This window comes from Tripterygium wilfordii, chromosome 5, assembly GCF_013401445.1.
Source record: "Tripterygium wilfordii isolate XIE 37 chromosome 5, ASM1340144v1, whole genome shotgun sequence".
In the NCBI taxonomy this organism is placed as follows: Eukaryota; Viridiplantae; Streptophyta; class Magnoliopsida; order Celastrales; family Celastraceae; genus Tripterygium; species Tripterygium wilfordii.
The window spans coordinates 1,313,140-1,330,040 of record NC_052236.1 but is presented as its reverse complement, the minus strand read 5'-3'; the positions used below and the strand labels follow the sequence as shown (position 1 = coordinate 1,330,040).

Below are 16,901 nucleotides of genomic sequence, written 5' to 3'. Positions count from 1 at the left end.
TTTTCCGGTGACTGTTTTGGTCGGCAAAAGGCTGGGCTAGGTGCTCCCCACCTAACAGAGTTCATTGGTGGTGTCGGGTTGCCAAACCGACACCGGAATCAGTTGGATCGGCGTTTTTTGTCCGGTGAAAACCCACGGCTTCAAGGTGGATTTTCGGCAAAACCAGTGACGGATAACGACAAGTGATGGCTGGGCTTTGCTTGTGGGAGCCGGGCGCTTCTTTTGATAGCAGTGGTGGTCGGACGGTGGAGATCCGGTGTTGGCCATGAGAGAGGAAGAGAGAAGTCGTGAGGGAGGAGAGGGAGAGACTGATGAGAGAGAAAAAAAAATATTTGAGTGCAAAGAGAGATAAAAGAGTTATTTTAAGGATTTTTAGTTTTTGAATTTTGAATATGTCTAGTCAGCATCCTACATGGCAAGCCATGTCATTATGTATCTTTATGTATACCAATATTATGTATGTATATCATAACCGATATAAATTTGTTGAGACCAACAGAATATATTGGAGAATGTGTTTTTGTTGATGAGGATGAGTATTTTGTTGATATGATTAGGCTAATAAAATGTATTGATACAATAGTGTAAATTTGCTAGCTTGTTTTTGGTGTAATAGAGGTGAGACCCACTATTGATTTTTGGTGTAGTTGTGACTTGTGGGTGCGGTACAAGAGCAACTGTAAGTCTATAACAATGTCTGTTTAGTGGCCATGGAGGATTTTATTATCCCAACTAATGACCCGTGGAAAAAAAAAAGGGAAAAAAAAAAGAGGTGCAATGGTGTTGATTTGTTGGATCAATTTTGTTGTGGCAAATATGCAGACATTGATTGGCTCTTCAAATGGCTTGCTTTTGATCTCCAAGTGGGTCCCACAACAAATCACACTCACATCTACACCAAAATCAATATTGGGACCTGTCTCTATTACACCAAAAATAAAGCTAAAAAATTTACACAGTTGTATTAAAATATTTAGTTAGCCCAGTCATATCAACAACATACCCAACCACATCAGTAAAACACGTATTTCAATACATTTTATTGTTTCAGCAAAAAAATTACCATTGTGGTTGCTCTAAGTGGGTCGATGTGTTGGAGCCAACATGGAGGCCATCCGTGTTCACTTCATGTTGTTCCCAACAAAATTAGGACAACAAATTATCACCATTAGAAGCATTTTCTTCCCATGTCATATTAAAAGAAACAATAAAAGGCATCCATTCCCCCTTAAATGGAGTCATTGTGGTTGCTCTAATATATATGAATTCTAGTTGAAGGTACATCCAATAGAATTGTTTGCAGTATTCTACGGTTTCAATCAATGTCATCAAATCTGTTTACTAAAGGCAAAAAACAAACTAAACCCCACATTGATATGCACTATCAACGCTCTTGCAGTTTGATCTTGATTGAAATTGCAGGAATACTGTAATGACTTTCACTGCAAATACCTTTAATATATATATATATATATATATCATTACTTTATTCTATTCTTGAGTTTTTTGGGGTCTTCTCCCGGCGAGTTCCTTATTCTTTTTCTACTCTCGCGTATGCTTTTATCACAAACGAAAAAAACAAATTGAGCACCACAAATTTCAACCCAGGAAAGAAGTTTATATTCTTATGCGATTCGGACCGTTGGATTACTATCAATTTGCTTTCATTGTGGCCGTCAAAATGATTCATGCATCTCTGACCTAGATTTAGTTTGAGTTTATCTCTGCAGGCCTCTTCCCTCCGATTAACGACGAAAGATGAAAAACGACGAAAACTTCAGTACAAGCTGCAGACGTTTTCTTTTGTACCCATTCTCCTAATGCGGTTCAAGGTGCAGTACTAATACGTTTGCACTTCATATGCGCCAAAACAATCTCTCAATTGCTGCAAGCACCTGTCGTCTCGCATCTTTCCTCTTACAAATAAGTTTCTCTACATCGCACGGGTGTTTGGGGGTAAATTCATGATCTCTCTAAACTCCCATCACTCCCAAATTTCATTCTATTTTACAGTTGTTTGCGTTGTTCGAGCCTGTTCTTCCCACGGGTGATTGAGGTTTCTCAGCCGTTGTGTGGGTGTGTTGTTTTCACCTCTTGGTCGATTTTGCATTGCTACTCTGTCTTGCGATTGAATTTCTGGGTTTTCGGTGACTGTGATTTGCTGTTGTTTGTATTTATTGCCTTTTACTTGACTGTTCTGTCTTGCGATTCAATTTTTGGGTTCGCGGTATAAGCGAGTAAGTCTATAATATTACTGAAGACAATATTATGGATAATTAGGTTTGTCATTTTTTATTTATTCAATATGTGACGATTTTTTAGTGAAGTTGAAGGTTGTTTTTCCCTTTCCACTGCCTCTATGTGTTATGATCCTTACCTTCTTCTCTAATTGGTTTCTCATGTTATCATTGTTTTTCTTCACAGTGGCAAACAAAGACAATGATAATGGCCGTTTGTTGCTACCAATTCTATTCACAGCTGGCAATTTTTAGTTATTAAGTTGTCTTATTTGCTCTTGGACTTTTGTAATTTTTTTGAGAGCAATGCAGGGGATTCATGTCGAGGTCGCATTGGTATGCATCAAAATCCTTCTGTATTGTGCATATTACTTGGTCAATTACTTTGGATGTTGGTTTTTTTATTGCTGCTACCCTATTGATCTTTTGTATCTTTAAACCATTCATTGAGGGGTTCATGATATATTGTGTTATAATCCTTCTATTGATTACCTTAGGTTGTTCTATGCGCCCTGGGTTGCCTGTGGTGCTTGCTGTTCAGGCTCGAAATTATGTTGTCTCTCATATTTGCTCTCAGGAGAGGTGAGTCATGCAACTGATTGTGTGCTTCATTTTCATTAATTTTGGGTTACTATTGGACACATTCTGACTAGGGGGACTTTCCTGTGTAGATGCAAAGCCTTGGATTTCAACCATCAACCCATACATAATCATATGATGCATTTATTAGAGTGGTTCACTTAAAAGGTCCGAATGATGGCATTAAACTGGTTAGTACTTTTGTTTCGTATACTAAACTTGAGCTCCTTCAATAGTATACCAATAACAATTTCTTTTCACTATACCAAGACAATATAGTCCATGGACAATATTTTAATAATTTAATAAGCGTTAACTGATTAGTTCTGGAGGGCAACACGCTTTAGTAAGGTTACTGCATTTTTCATAGTCATGTCTGCTGAATTTGAAATAAGTCGGCAACCTTGGCTTATATAGGTGTCGTGCTTGCTCATGTAGAAACTCTTTTTTTTTGTAAGAACAGCAAACTGGTATACCTCAAAATAGTGCAAGCAAAGGAAAGTAGACTATTGGACTCGGACAAGATTGCATCACATTTTGTCCACAGATGGAAGACATCATCTCAATGAGGTTCATATTCCGTATTCACTTCTTACAGTATCTGATTGTCTTATAGCAAAAATATTACTTTTGTTAGCAACTTATGACTCTTCATCTTAATAAGATCGTACTTATAAAACATACTCTTAGTACCCAATGTTGGATTTCGCACACTTGCTTTGATGGTGGGGCTTTCAATTGGTATCATTTATTATGAATTTTTATAGATTGGCTAATGATTCTAATATTGTAAGAATAAGGTAACCAATTATCCTTCATCCAGCACTACCATTTCCACACACAATCACAGGATGCAAAAAGGGGAACTGACCATGGACCTCTGCCAAGCAAAAGCCAAATGCTATGGTATGTTTGTTTTCCAAGTTTTTTTTTCTCAGATATACACTACTCTTTGATGGTGGGGCTTTCAATTGGTTTTGTAGCCAAATTTTGTTATGTCTGTTCTATGTAGAACCACACAGCTATGTCTCAAATATTTTCCTCTTTTATTAGGTGTATTGGTTAATGATATTCTTATCTAATTGTAGTAAATTGTGAGGGAAGGAAGGGATTTGTTCCCTCTGCTGCCAGTGCAAAATGCATTCAAGGTTGTTAAGCAAATTGGTATTATTTTTTACAGGTTCCATACAAATTATCTTGGTTTGAAGTTTTAATCTATTACTTATACTTAATGTTTATACTAATTATTGGTTTTAGGATGAGCTGCAAGATGCAGTGGACATGATAAGCTTTATTTTGATTAGGTGGACATGATAACACTTGACAATGCTGCAAGGGCATTGCTTGGTGATGGCTTTGGTTCAACAGCTATGAGAAATAATGTCTAACCCTCATTATTTTTCTGTTGAATTTTCTTAAGAATGTATGTTGTTAACCACTAATCGACACTTTTTTATCATATGATGTGAAGCAAAATAAGAATATCTGGAAGATAATTCTGGTGTCTTTCTCTGCATGCAGATATGCAATGTTGTGGCAGTGGCCAAAATTTTGAGCGTCACTTTTATGCTGCCTGTGTTAGGATCAAAGGTGAGTTATCATGCTTATGGTATTGTAGTATCCAGAGTAAACTGTCACATTGTTACAACATATCGCAGTTGCAGGCTTAAAAATAACGAGCGAATGTTGTGATGCCAATAAATTCCCATAATTTATATGGAATAGGTTTTTATACCATGAACGTGGATGCCGTGTTTTTCCTCATTTTTTATTTCTTATCTCTACTTTGATTATAAACTGACATCATGGGCACTCTAGAATGGATTTATACTTATCACATGCTAAAATTACTACTCATTGCCCTTTTCTAAATCTGAGAAGATATTGTACATTTTTAATGATGTGACAAATATAATTAAAACTTCTGGTCATCATGTGACTTATATATAAAGCTGTTGATGTAACAATGGAAGATACAATGGAAGCTGATAATCAGCTGTTTAGGTAATTGTGAATTTCTAATTTCGTGCAGATATAACTTTCCCCATGTTTTCATCAGTATGCATATATGGGTGTTTAGTACCTAAGTTATTTAGTAGTATTTAATCCCAAGGTTGATTATGTACCACTCACTTTCCAGTAATAGTTCCTGTGTCATAGGGTGAAGTCAGTGAAGAATAATGATCAAATATCATCTATATAATTGCTTTTCTGAGACAGAGTAACTTATACTAATTTTGCTTGATAGTTTCTGTCAATTTCTTACAACTTTTGATCCTGTCATTTGCTTAATGAAGTTCTGAATGACTTCTATATTTTTTAGATTCAGGATTTGATTTTCTTTTGCAAATAGGAATTCGAGCAATGGTTTAAAGGAGAATGGAAACAGACGATGCTCAATCAGTAGCACAAGCAATAACAACAACAGCAACAAGAGTTCTTCTGCTGCTGCTAAACAAGAAAAATTAGATCAAAAGAAGAAAACAAGTGATGGGTTAATTTCTTGCAAATAAGAGCCAAAACCAGTTGCAGAAAGATGTCATGACTTGAATTTAAAGCATAGAATTAGTCCTCCACACCATACAGAGACTGTAAAAAGGAGCAATCACATTGATATGTGCTTTCATTGTAATGAAGCTCCATCACAAAGAAACATAACGTACATATCGATTCATTTTCTATGAGTGACATTTTTGCTGAAGTTGAGTTCATTAATCAAAGTTCTTGACCCTCATGTCACTCTACATACTGTCAGTCTAAACTAAGACCAATGCTATTGTCTCTGTCTTATTTTCATAGGTGAATTTGGATGGATATGCAGCTTCACTTATGAGTCCACTGGCAGGTAGCTTACTTGGCATTTCATCATGTTTCTTTTCTTCATTCAGTTCTATATTTTATCAATTACTACAATACTTTGAACTTTAAATTTCTAATTCATGGACTGCCTCCTTCATGAAGCAGTGCTTCCACTTCGGAATTACTCCACTGAGCATCAATTATCTATCCAAAAATATCGACTTGCTAAATACCTCTTTGAATCTTCATCTGATGGTTGGTTATCTGATCTCCATTTATTATTTACACACTAATACAGAACCAACTGTAGTAACTGCTTTGTTATTTTTGGTTGGAGAAATTATATTGATTTACCATGTAGATTTTGTTTGCTGATGCAATTTTAAATATTATGCAACGGGAAGAAGTTGACAAGAAAGAAACTGGGGAAATGCTTTCACATTTGAATTCTTCATCAACCAACATAAGTAGAATTGCCACTTATCATTACTTCATGATTTAATAATCATGATGGTGTCACATTTCCATTATAAGTACTTCCACAATGACGACAACAAAAATATTTGCTACAAATCTTCAACCTACGATGTATTTGACGCAAATTATCATTGTGCAGATTTTCGGAGTTTGAAATTTATAGTCGTATCTATATCTCTTCTTTCTTACACTTAACACCGAGAAACAATCACAACACAGATCTTTCTAACTAACCGGGGCAACGCCCGGGCCCCAACCTAGTATATATATATAGCCAGTCCTATCTATTCTATTGTGTTGTGTGTTGTCTGTCCCCGGCGCATTTAAAGAGGGCAGTACGTCCAAATAATCAATTCAACTCATTGTTCGGTCTTTATCACCATCATATCCACCTCCACCACCCCACCCCCTCCCCATATGGTTGTTTGTCAATAAAGCCGTTCGTGGAGAGATGGGGCCAGCAACTGAATGGTGAAGCAAGAGAAGCTGAGAAAGTCCAGAACACTTGATAATTAAGTTGAGCCAAACAGTCAAATGCCCAGCTTACTTTTACAGTGAAATGCTTTCACATTGAAAAACATGTTACAAATAAACAACCAACCAGTATATCACCTTATTGGAACTACTTCCACTATTCAAGAAACTCCGCTGACAGGGACCTTAGACAAGTTGAACAAATATCACTGCAGCAGCAAAATGTGAATATGCACCTTTTTTATTAGAAATATCACAATCTAATGCTCACTTCTTCGTTAGCATCGCACTGCACTGTGCCATTATCTTTGATGCTCTGGTGATGGAGTCGGTCATGTAGAAATTGTCAACAGTGGTCTGGAATGGTGTCGAGCTCATTTTATTACCAACCTCGGGCTTCAATGAGGGACCAAAAGTAGCTTTGACTCTGTCATCCAACTGCAAGAGGTTAGGTGCCACAGTCCTGATACGGGAACGAATGGCCCCAAGTGTATCATAGGGCAACTGTAAACCTGCTACCTCAGAAAGTGCCCTAATTATCTTCCAATCATCTCTGGCATCACCGACAGTAGGAACTGCAGGCACGGTTTCTTGGCTGCACCCTTCTGTATTTTCATACGTCCCTTCCTTCTCACTGAATGCCGATGCTGGCAAAATGACATTGGCACGATACACGCTACGGTCACCATGGTGCCCCTGATAGACCACAAAGGCATCACTTGGAATCTTGTCCAAGTTCACATCATCAGCTCCCATAAGATAGACAAACTTTGCAGAGTTGATGCTTTTGATTGATTCTGGCACTAGTCCCAAGTCAAGGGCAGCTGCTTGGGCAGCATTGAGAAGCAATACATTAAATCCATTCCAGTCTGGTCTGACGACATTCCCCTTCTTTGCAATCGCTTCAACAACAGAGAAAATTGCATCTTTGTCATCCCTCTCAAAAATTCCAGCGCCAACAATGATGGCTGGGTTTTTGGCACTTGAAATAGCAGAAAAGAAAGGGTGGCGACCCTCAGCAATTTCAAGAAGAGTTTCAGGACCAGTGCCTAGATGCTGGTGATCATAGTTGAAATCAGTTGGAGGGCCAATGTAACCAACCTTCGCTTGGGTTGCACCAACCGCCTTGCGGATCCTGGCATTTACCATAGCAGCTTCAACCCTTGGCTGCAAAATATAAGAAACACAGACGCAGGTGACAAACATGCACAACTACTTGTTACCCCACCAGGCCTTTCAATTACTTTACCTTAGGTTGTCAACCCTAATAAAATAAGTTGGAAGAAACTGTGTGTGTGTGAGAGAGAGAGAGAGAAAGGGGGGGAGGGGGGGGGGGTGCATAATTCCAGTACGTAGCAGATTTTAGAGCTCATGAGAACAGCATAAAAATTGGCATCAAGAGCTACAATAAGGGGATGGCAAACTTAAAAATGAAAAAACAACAAAATTTCACAAATATATATATATATATTCATCTAGGAAGCATGGACACTTGCATTGATAGCCAATGCAAGTGTCCGACACTTGCTTTTGCACGACACTCGCCTGACACATGTCGGTCACATGTCACCGTGTCATGCAATTCCTTTTTTATTTAATATTTAAAAAATTATTGTCGGACACGCAGTGCAAGCGTGTCCGACACTTCAAAACAAAAATATTCAACTTTAAATGGTCAACTTTAAAGTTGACCATTCCTAACCTATTAAAAAGAGACAATGACCACTCCTAACCCTTTTAAATGGTCAATTTTTGATGATCGAAGGATGGAGAATATCGAAGAAAATCCAATTGAAGATTTAGAGATGCATGAAATAATAATTATTTTTGGATCTTATGATTATTATAATGTTATAGTATTTTGATTTAATGATTTATAGTTGGATATTTATATGAATTAAATTTAAAAATATATTTATTAAATATTTATTTGCCGTGTCCTTAACGTATAGTATCCTTAGAAGTTTGAGAATTGTTGTGTCGACGTATCCGTGCAGTGTCGTGTCCGTGATTCACAGATATTCATCAAATATTTCATATGAAAGGATTAAAATTATAACTTGTAAGAATGTTACCTGAGTGCCAAGCAAAAGGAACACATCAGCCTTCTCAAGACCAGCAATGCCACTATTCATAATATAACCAGATCTTAGATCAGCATTAGGATTAGCGCCATTTCCCTCACACCATATGTTATTTGATCCCATTCTGTTCAATAGATCTTTTAGCGCCATCATGGATTCTGCATCAGATAGCTTTCCAGCAATTCCAACAATCTCATCTGGTTTTACTTGATGGGCAACGTCGGCAACCAAAGCTAAGGCATCACGCCAGCTTACCGTCTTGAATTGTCCATCAGGGCCACGAACCATGGGGTCATTTAACCTCTGCCTTTTCAAACCATCATAGCAAAAACGTGTCTTGTCTGATATCCATTCCTCATTGATGTCCTATCACCATGTCAACACACAAGGTTTAATAGAAAAAATAATGTCAACAGATGCTATGTTCCGAAATTCAAAAATAAAAATGCCTAAAAATTCCAAGTTCCATCCTCAAGCTGCTCGGTAATCTATATGCCTCATATATTTATGTTTCTTGTTAATTTAAGTTCAATTTACAATGTAACAAATCCCAGTTTGCATGTTAATATTGAGCAAGATTTAGCACATAACCAGCTTTTCTACGCTTCCAAAACTTTGAGGTTAACTGGGGAAAAGTATATATATTTATATACCATCATCATCAAGCCTTTGTCCCAAACAATTTGGGGTCCATACGTATGTACATGAGTACAATACATCTAGGTATATTCTAGTGCTTGAGTGAATGCAATTACTTGGATCAAGCAAATAGCTTTGGATCAATGCTTCCAAAAGAAAGACACAGCAGTGTGGCTTCTTACCTTTTTTAGTGTCATGCAATGAAAAAAAAACTGCATTAGCATTCATCAAGGGATATAGCTAAACTAGCAGGAAAACATGTGACAGAGAAACAAGAACATTAATGTGCAAAGCTATTCCATAGACATTAGATACACAGGGAGATCAGAAACTAGAAAGGGAGATCTGCCAAAGAAATCTACCTCATTCAGCCGCGGAGTGATGCGCATGACCTCTGGACCTCTACTATCGATTCGAATATTAGATCCAACTGCATCAGTAACATCAATGGTCTCTGTTCCCTTTAATTCCCAATTCCGTGCTTTAAATGCAAAAGGCTTTGAGGTCAGTGCTCCAACAGGACAAATATCAATAACATTTCCAGAAAGCTCGCTTGTCATAAGTTTCTCAACATAAGTCCCAATTTCCTCTCCACTCCCACGACCTAGCATTCCAAGGTCTTGGACACCAGCAACCTCTGTCGCAAAACGGACACACCTGTTGGATTATGAGATAGCATCAGAAGTTCATTTATGACCACAAATTGAGAAGCCAGGTATACATGGTCTAAGAAGCAACACTTGATAATGATATAATAATAAAATATGAACATTAAAGACATTACATTTGAGTACCATGAGCCAAAAAGAAAATTCCAAGAACTAAAATTACACTTCTAAGAGGTCATCAAGTGTGTAAGCTGATCACTTCATAACTCACAAATTAACACATCCTCTCACAATCAAACCCCAATGGTCTAACAAATTAAGCACCAAGACAGTACTGCGCAACTATGGAAATAGTAATAAATATCCCCCAAAGTCATGTAAAATCTAAAATCATTCAGGATTCACACAGCAAAGGATGAACTAAGAAATATCCACTTTGAGAAGAAGAAAACAGAGGTAAATTTCTCAAGAATTAAGTCATGTTCGAACGGTTAACACAAATCTCAATTTAAATTTAGAATGAAGTAGCACAGCAGTCTAAAAGAACTCAACCGAATCTTGGTGTCTTCAACAAAGAGCTTTCCAGTAAATTATGTTTATAAATATTTGAACATTTCTGAATCACTCATAGAATAAATTCAAAGAAGGCACTCTAAAGTCAAAAGATCAGAATTCAGGGATAAAAAATAAAATAAAAGAAAAGTGAGATATAAGCAATTCTGGTTCTCGACCTTGTACATTGGATGCACCGAGTCATCACAGTCTTCACCAATGGACCAAGATTCTTATCAACCACGGACCTCTTCATTTCAGTGAACCGACCACGATCTGATCCAAATGCCATAGACTGATCTTGAAGATCACATTCTCCACCCTGATCGCAAATGGGGCAATCCAGTGGATGGTTCATTAGTAGAAACTCCATAACCCCTTCTCGTGCCTTCTTTGCCACAGGTGTATCTGTCTTAATCTTCATCCCTATATACAGAGCCTCTAATAAGTAAAACAACAAAATGCAACTAACTAAGAAGTAAATAGGCAATCGGTATAATACTAAATTTTCGAAAATTCAAAATAGATGCAACCAATTTGAACATAGGTTCTGAATATTACACAAGAAACCATCCGAATTAAAAATTCAAAAAGAAAACGCTAAATAAAGTTACAAACTTAGCTAACTAAGAAGTAAATAGACAAGGGTATAAGACTCAATTTTATAAATTTCATAAAAGATGCAACCAATCTGAACATAGGTTCTGAAGATTACACAAGAAACCCTACGAATTAGAAATTCAAAAAAGAAAAAACTAAATAGAGTTCCACACATATCACAATAAACAACATAAAAAGGAAAATACAAGCCCAATCGATAACACTGGGGTAGTTTGAACATCAAAATTTATTTAATCTAACATTCCAGAACTACGAATACTGATGTCTCTACAGAGTTTAAAGAAAAATCAAAATAATATAAACACATATATTAGATTCCAAATCATAATATAAGAAATCACAAAAATTCTGAATCCACGACTTCAAGCAAATCCTAAAGCAAAATAGAACTTCAGAATCCAATAATGCAGAGAACAGAATTTCACTATAATCACAAATCTAGAGAAAATTGAGTGAGTCCTAACCGGGAAGAGCAGGCATGGCACATGAGGCGACGGGCTTAGGAGACTTCTCAACCTCGACTAGACACATACGACAGTTTCCCGCTATCGAGAGACGATTGTGATAGCAGAATCGAGGAATGTCGACCCCAGCAACCTCGCAAGCCTGCAGCACCGTCATACCTTTAGGGACTTTAACAGGGTACCCATCAACGAACACTTCAATGGCATCGTCCGGATTAGAGAACTCGACACGAGCCCCACCTACGGGTTTCCGGGGAGGGAGATCAGGAGTCGGCTCTGGAGCGGGAGCAGTAGCAGGTTCCGGCGACTGGAGCTCCGGTTTGGATACGATGGTTCGGAGGAAGAGGAGAGTTCTAGGGTTAGGGGATTTGAGGAGGCTAGACGTGGTGGGTCTCATGACCATTGATGCTAACATGCCAAGCCCCATAGTGCCCTGGTAGATCTCGCTCAGTACAGATAGATACCCTAAATCAAGGTATTTGAGCTTCAATTTGATCGCAGAGAGAAATGAGAAGGGAGAAGAGAGTGTGGAATATGGATGCGCCGATGCGGTGCAGGCGTGTGTCTCCCAGAAAGGTTGGAGTCCGTTGGCCGGCCCATTTTTTAGATTCAGGCTTGGGCCTACTCAAATTGGGTAAAGCCCATTGGCTCACTGAGGTGCAAAACCCTCAAGCAGGAGGGACAGTGAAAGATTGCATCGGGCCAGGCCGACCCAGTCAGAAAATTGAGGCCCAAGCCCAGTTGACTCTTTGGGTTTCGGACTGGGCCTGAGATAAAAATAATAGCTCAGGCCCAGCTTGGGCCCAAATAATTCAGACTTATGAGCCGGGTTTCGGGCTTATGGGCAATCAAATGATCAACACATATAGTGTGTGTGACCAAGAATGGTCAGGCTTTGCATCGGGTCATTGTTTGGGTTTCAGGTTTGGCCTGAATTTAGCTCATGGGGTTGAACTTCGGGCCGGGCCCAACCCGAAACTAAGGCTCAAGCCTATTCATAAGTATTTTCGGGCTGTCCAATAGCAGTGTCAAACGGTCAGTTCAGTCAATTTCTTGGTTTTTTTATATAAATTTAACTGATCGTTCGATTGGTTATTGACGTTTTGTCTTTTTTTGGGTTTTCAATCGGTCTTCATAAATACACATTTTATAATAACTGATCGATCGATCGGTTTGCGTGAGCTTTTTTTTTACAACCCCACTATCCAGGGCTGATGTTCTTTCGGACTTTGGCCATGGGCCTTGATCCGCGTTCCGTTTGGTGACCTGGGACCGCTACTTGCTTGCGCAGCTCTACGTTACCACCGGGCGTGTTTAGCAGTTAATCAGTTACAAAATTAAACGCGCGTGAGATGAAATACTTGTTACTCTGCGTCGACTCGCCGCCTCTGTAACGGCCTGTCGATAACAAACGGCTGAGATCGAGTAAGACCGCACGCCAATCGTCCGATCCTGTGCAGTATCTTCACACTAATCGAAGCGGGAAAACTCGAAAAATCTATCAGACAAACAAAACAAACAGTACTTTGAGTTCGTTAAATGTAAACCCTAGAAAAACAATTTCCCTCTGAACTTGAATCAATGAATTCAAGAAGTGAAATCTTTGAGGGAAAAGAGATAGAAATCAGAGTTTGGTAGCGATGGCACTCCCGATTCTCGATGCCGGCAGGAAACGCAAGAGGTCACCGAAGCTGTTCGAGTTCCAGAAATTTGCAGAGCCATGTAATCCGATCAGTCCAACGGGACCTTTCAGAGATAACATTCGTGTGTTTCTCAGGGACTGTGCTGTGCTCGAAGATCTGAAGATTCAGGGTAACCCCACCTGGTGCACTCTCCTTTTCCATGAAACCAAGAGTTTTGTTGTCCCTCTCTACACAATTGAAGAGGATGTCAAGAACTCGCAGCAGCCGTTTTGTGATCACTGTAGATGTTCTGGTAATTCTTGAATTTTTTGGTTTCTTGTTGGTCTCTGTTATTTTGATCTGGGGTTTTTTATTTGAAGCTGGATTCTAGGAATTTACTTTGATTGATGTTCCATATCTGCTTAATTCTTTTCGTGATTTTCTCTTCATTGGATCTGATTGAGTATTCCCGTTAATCTAGGGTTCTTGATTTGGAACTGAATTTTGGAATTTTTTTTTATTGATTTCCCTTACTCTTTCAATGCGATGCTGTTTATTTGATGTAAATTAGATTTGATCTGGTGATTCTCGAATTAATTTCTATTTGACTTTGATTCTATTTAGTAATTTTTTATATTGGGTGGTTTTTAATTTGAGTTTTTGTTGTTTAGGTTGGAGTAATAATTTTGTGTCCAAACGCAAGTATCACATGATAATACCAACCGATAGGCAGTGGAACAAGCCACTGGAGGATGATTTGTTTGATCTGAATACCCATCTCTTGCATGGGCTGATACACTGCAATGGGTTTGGCCATTTAATCTGCATTAATGGGATCGAAGGGGGTTCGAGATACCTATGTGGCAGAGAAATCATGGATCTTTGGGACCGTATCTGTTCAAATCTTCGAGCCAGGTTACAAACATCCCCAGTCTGATTGATTTTTGAAATGACTTGTAAAGATTGAAGAATCTGAATTTCTTGAATTTGGTTATCCTGTGCAGGAAAATCACTGTAGAAGATTTGTCAAAGAAGAGGTCAATGGATCTTCGATTGCTTTATGGAGTCTCTTATGGCCATTCTTGGTTTGGTCGATGGGGCTACAAATTCTTCCGGGGAAGCTTTGGGGTGACGCAGCATAACTATGATAGAGCAATTGAAATTCTCAGTTCTTTGGAGCTTGATCAGATCGTGGAAGATTTTGGAAACACAACTCAGTGCATAGAAATCAAGAAAATAGTTCGCCACTACAGAAATATGAGTGAAACCCAATTGACCGCAATCAATGATCTTCTCAGGTTCATGCTTACTGTCAAATCTTGTGCTCCTACTCAGAAATTTGCCACTGTTACTGGTTCCTCTTCATCCTCCTCAGAGAAACCTCTTAAGAACATAGTCATGCATAACGTGATCCAAGAGAAGTCAGTGAAGTATAAGAGATACAGTACGGTAGTCGCTAAGTTGGATAGTAGATGGCCTGCAAGGAGACTACAATCTGCGGCCGAGGTGATTGTAGAGGCATTGAAAGAAAAGAAAGCCGACAAGTACAGTGCGGGAGGGATGAGTCGACAAGATGTCAGAGATGCAGCTCGGATGCATATTGGAGATACTGGTTTGCTAGACTATGTACTGAAATCAATGAACAACGTCGTTGTGGGAAATTATGTTGTTCGTCGTGCTGTGAATCCAACAACCCGAGTTCTAGAATACACAATTCATGAGCTTAACAATGGGGCTTGGGTCCCAGGACCTGAACCAGCAATGGAAATATCTTCTGAGTTGCTTCCAAACCCATCTATGGTGCCTGGTGCTGACGCTTACAATGATATAGCCTTTTTGTATACAAATGTTCTATTGAATTACCCAAAATCAGGATTGGTTGAAATAGCACGCCAGGTAATTTTGGACAGCAAGCGTTTTGTGAAGGAATGGCCATTTAGGGATGAACCGGAACTGATATTCACATTCAGTTGCCAATTGCTGCCAAGTTTGCTTGATTCAGATGCTCATTTGACCAGGGGGTTACCACCTCCAGAAATTGTAATGGTTCCATTGCATGCCACAGTATTTGACCTCAAGCGAGCAGTTGAAACTGCATTTAGGGACACTTACTGCAGTTTTGAAAAGTTTGTTGTGGGGGAGATTGAAGATTTGGAAGAAATGGTGGATACAGAATCGCTGTTTGGAGCAGTAGAATCTGGTGGAGAACTCTATGTTAGAGGGAGTACTGGCGTAGATTCAGAAACTCGACTGAGGTACGAAGGTGGGGATGATAATTGGAAGGTGAGATGTGAATGTGGTGCTCGGGATGATGATGGAGAGGCAATGGTAGCATGTGATATTTGCGAGGTGTGGCAGCACACACGCTGCTGTGGTATTGAAGATGCTGAGACAGTGCCACCACTGTTTGTCTGTCCAGGTTGCTGTGATTCACTCATACCAACAAGAGCCAAAAGTTGCAATGAGTTTGACAGCTGCGATGATCTATTGTTGACGACTGAGGCAAATTATGGAGAAGATGTCCAGTTCTTTGAAAACAGTGTTGGGATGCTACAGGGATCGGTTAGTGTTGTGTAAAGACAATTACTTTCCGGTTGATTACCACTGAACAGAAAGAGTATACTGCCAGTTGAGTACCATTGAACAAGTGTAGCAGTTTTGAACTCTGTCTGTAAGTGTAACTCACTATAGGCTCAGGAAACAACGAGAAGATGTGTACGAACAAGATATCCCGCAACAAAAAGAAGTCTAGCTAGATTGTTACTGTAAATGCTTTTGTACAGGATACACCTTCAATATTTTTCACCATTTCAAACTGAGATCTAGAATTTTTTTTGGTATCTTCAGGCCAAGATGAGATGTCTATAATAAAAACCCTTTTCACAGATGATATTTTCATGCGTCTCGTGTTCTTTCGCTCTGCATTACTTTGTTAACCTCAAGCTACCGCAGGTTTTATATATAGACAATATATGTACATGTCTGGTAGTATTTGCATATTCTTCTTTCATCCTTACGCTTTAGATTTAGCTTCACTGAGTCACTGATTCAGGATACATTTTAAAATTTTCCCTAGTGAACTTTTCCACTAGGGAGCCTGGTGAGGAGTTCCTTTATTTTGCGCTTGCATTTCTCTGGTCTCGTACTATTCTTGGCAGTCATGTAGCGCCAGAATCGAGTAGGCGGAGCCACAAGTTTTCTACAGTATCAAGTTTGGTGATGTTGGGCGAGTTACCAAGTGACAAGGGGACTTAATGCTCTAAATCATATATTATCCAGGAGAAGAAGTGAAGTGATAATATAATAGTGAAACTTACTAACTAGTAACAAACGTTTTTTTGCTTTTGTTGAGTTCAAACTGGTATGAACTATGAACTGGAGTTAGGCCTAGTAAAGACAAAACCATATGGGCTAGCCAAAGCGAACAAAATGTTGCTAGTCTAGGGGGATGGGCTGTTACAAATTCATTCTTCGAGCTTTGAAGCAAAAGAAAAGGGGAGCGAATGGTCCGCTTTGTCTCAAATGTTGTGACCTAGAGGTTTGAATAATTCTTAATAGAAAATATTAGATAATTTTTAGTAATATAACATAAATGTGAATTAGAGAATTGTGTACAATTATGATTAATAAGTGACCTTGTAAGAAATGGAGCAGAAGTTTCGTCGGAAAATACCTTTGGCTAAGTATTTTAGAAAACACGAAAAACAGAAAAGTAGCTAAAATCACTTGAAAATAGAAAGAATAA

At 38.7% G+C, this 16,901-nt stretch overlaps 2 protein-coding genes and 1 long non-coding RNA gene across 3 annotated transcripts; 2 read left to right on the top strand and 1 right to left on the bottom strand.

Annotated features, from left to right (window-relative positions):
* Nucleotides 1-2,373: 2,373 nt before the first annotated feature.
* On the top strand, nt 2,374-3,749 carry LOC119999018. Its single transcript, XR_005468330.1, has 4 exons — nt 2,374-2,573; nt 2,735-2,819; nt 2,909-3,007; nt 3,280-3,749. It is a non-coding gene; the product is annotated as an uncharacterized LOC119999018 (long non-coding RNA).
* A 2,827-nt stretch (nt 3,750-6,576) lies between these two features.
* Nucleotides 6,577-12,091, bottom strand: LOC119998755 (NADH dehydrogenase [ubiquinone] iron-sulfur protein 1, mitochondrial-like). The gene is made up of 5 exons (XM_038846159.1): nt 11,535-12,091; nt 10,629-10,875; nt 9,652-9,946; nt 8,642-9,016; nt 6,577-7,733 (listed from the first exon to the last, which is right to left on the bottom strand). Exons 1-5 carry the CDS (start codon nt 11,959-11,961, stop codon nt 6,834-6,836), a joined length of 2,244 nt encoding a protein of 747 aa, XP_038702087.1. The 5' UTR covers nt 11,962-12,091; the 3' UTR covers nt 6,577-6,833.
* Nucleotides 12,092-13,074: 983 nt separating this feature from the next.
* Nucleotides 13,075-16,023, top strand: LOC119999002 (PHD finger protein MALE MEIOCYTE DEATH 1). Its single transcript, XM_038846490.1, has 3 exons — nt 13,075-13,469; nt 13,828-14,071; nt 14,161-16,023. The coding sequence occupies exons 1-3, from the start codon at nt 13,175-13,177 to the stop codon at nt 15,731-15,733; spliced, it is 2,112 nt and encodes a 703-aa protein (XP_038702418.1). The 5' UTR covers nt 13,075-13,174; the 3' UTR covers nt 15,734-16,023.
* Nucleotides 16,024-16,901: the final 878 nt, after the last annotated feature.

Coding starts and splice junctions, on each gene's coding strand:
- LOC119998755 (XM_038846159.1), bottom strand. CDS start 11,961: ATGGGGCTTGGCATGTTAGCATCAATGGTCATGAGACCCACCACGTCT. Junction 9,947..10,628: donor CGGTGCATCCAATGTACAAG/GTCGAGAACCAG, acceptor ATAATCCAACAG/GTGTGTCCGTTTTGCGACAG. Junction 9,017..9,651: donor TCACTCCGCGGCTGAATGAG/GTAGATTTCTTT, acceptor ACATGGTGATAG/GACATCAATGAGGAATGGAT.
- LOC119999002 (XM_038846490.1), top strand. CDS start 13,175: ATGGCACTCCCGATTCTCGATGCCGGCAGGAAACGCAAGAGGTCACCG. Junction 13,470..13,827: donor TGATCACTGTAGATGTTCTG/GTAATTCTTGAA, acceptor TTTGTTGTTTAG/GTTGGAGTAATAATTTTGTG. Junction 14,072..14,160: donor TGTTCAAATCTTCGAGCCAG/GTTACAAACATC, acceptor TATCCTGTGCAG/GAAAATCACTGTAGAAGATT.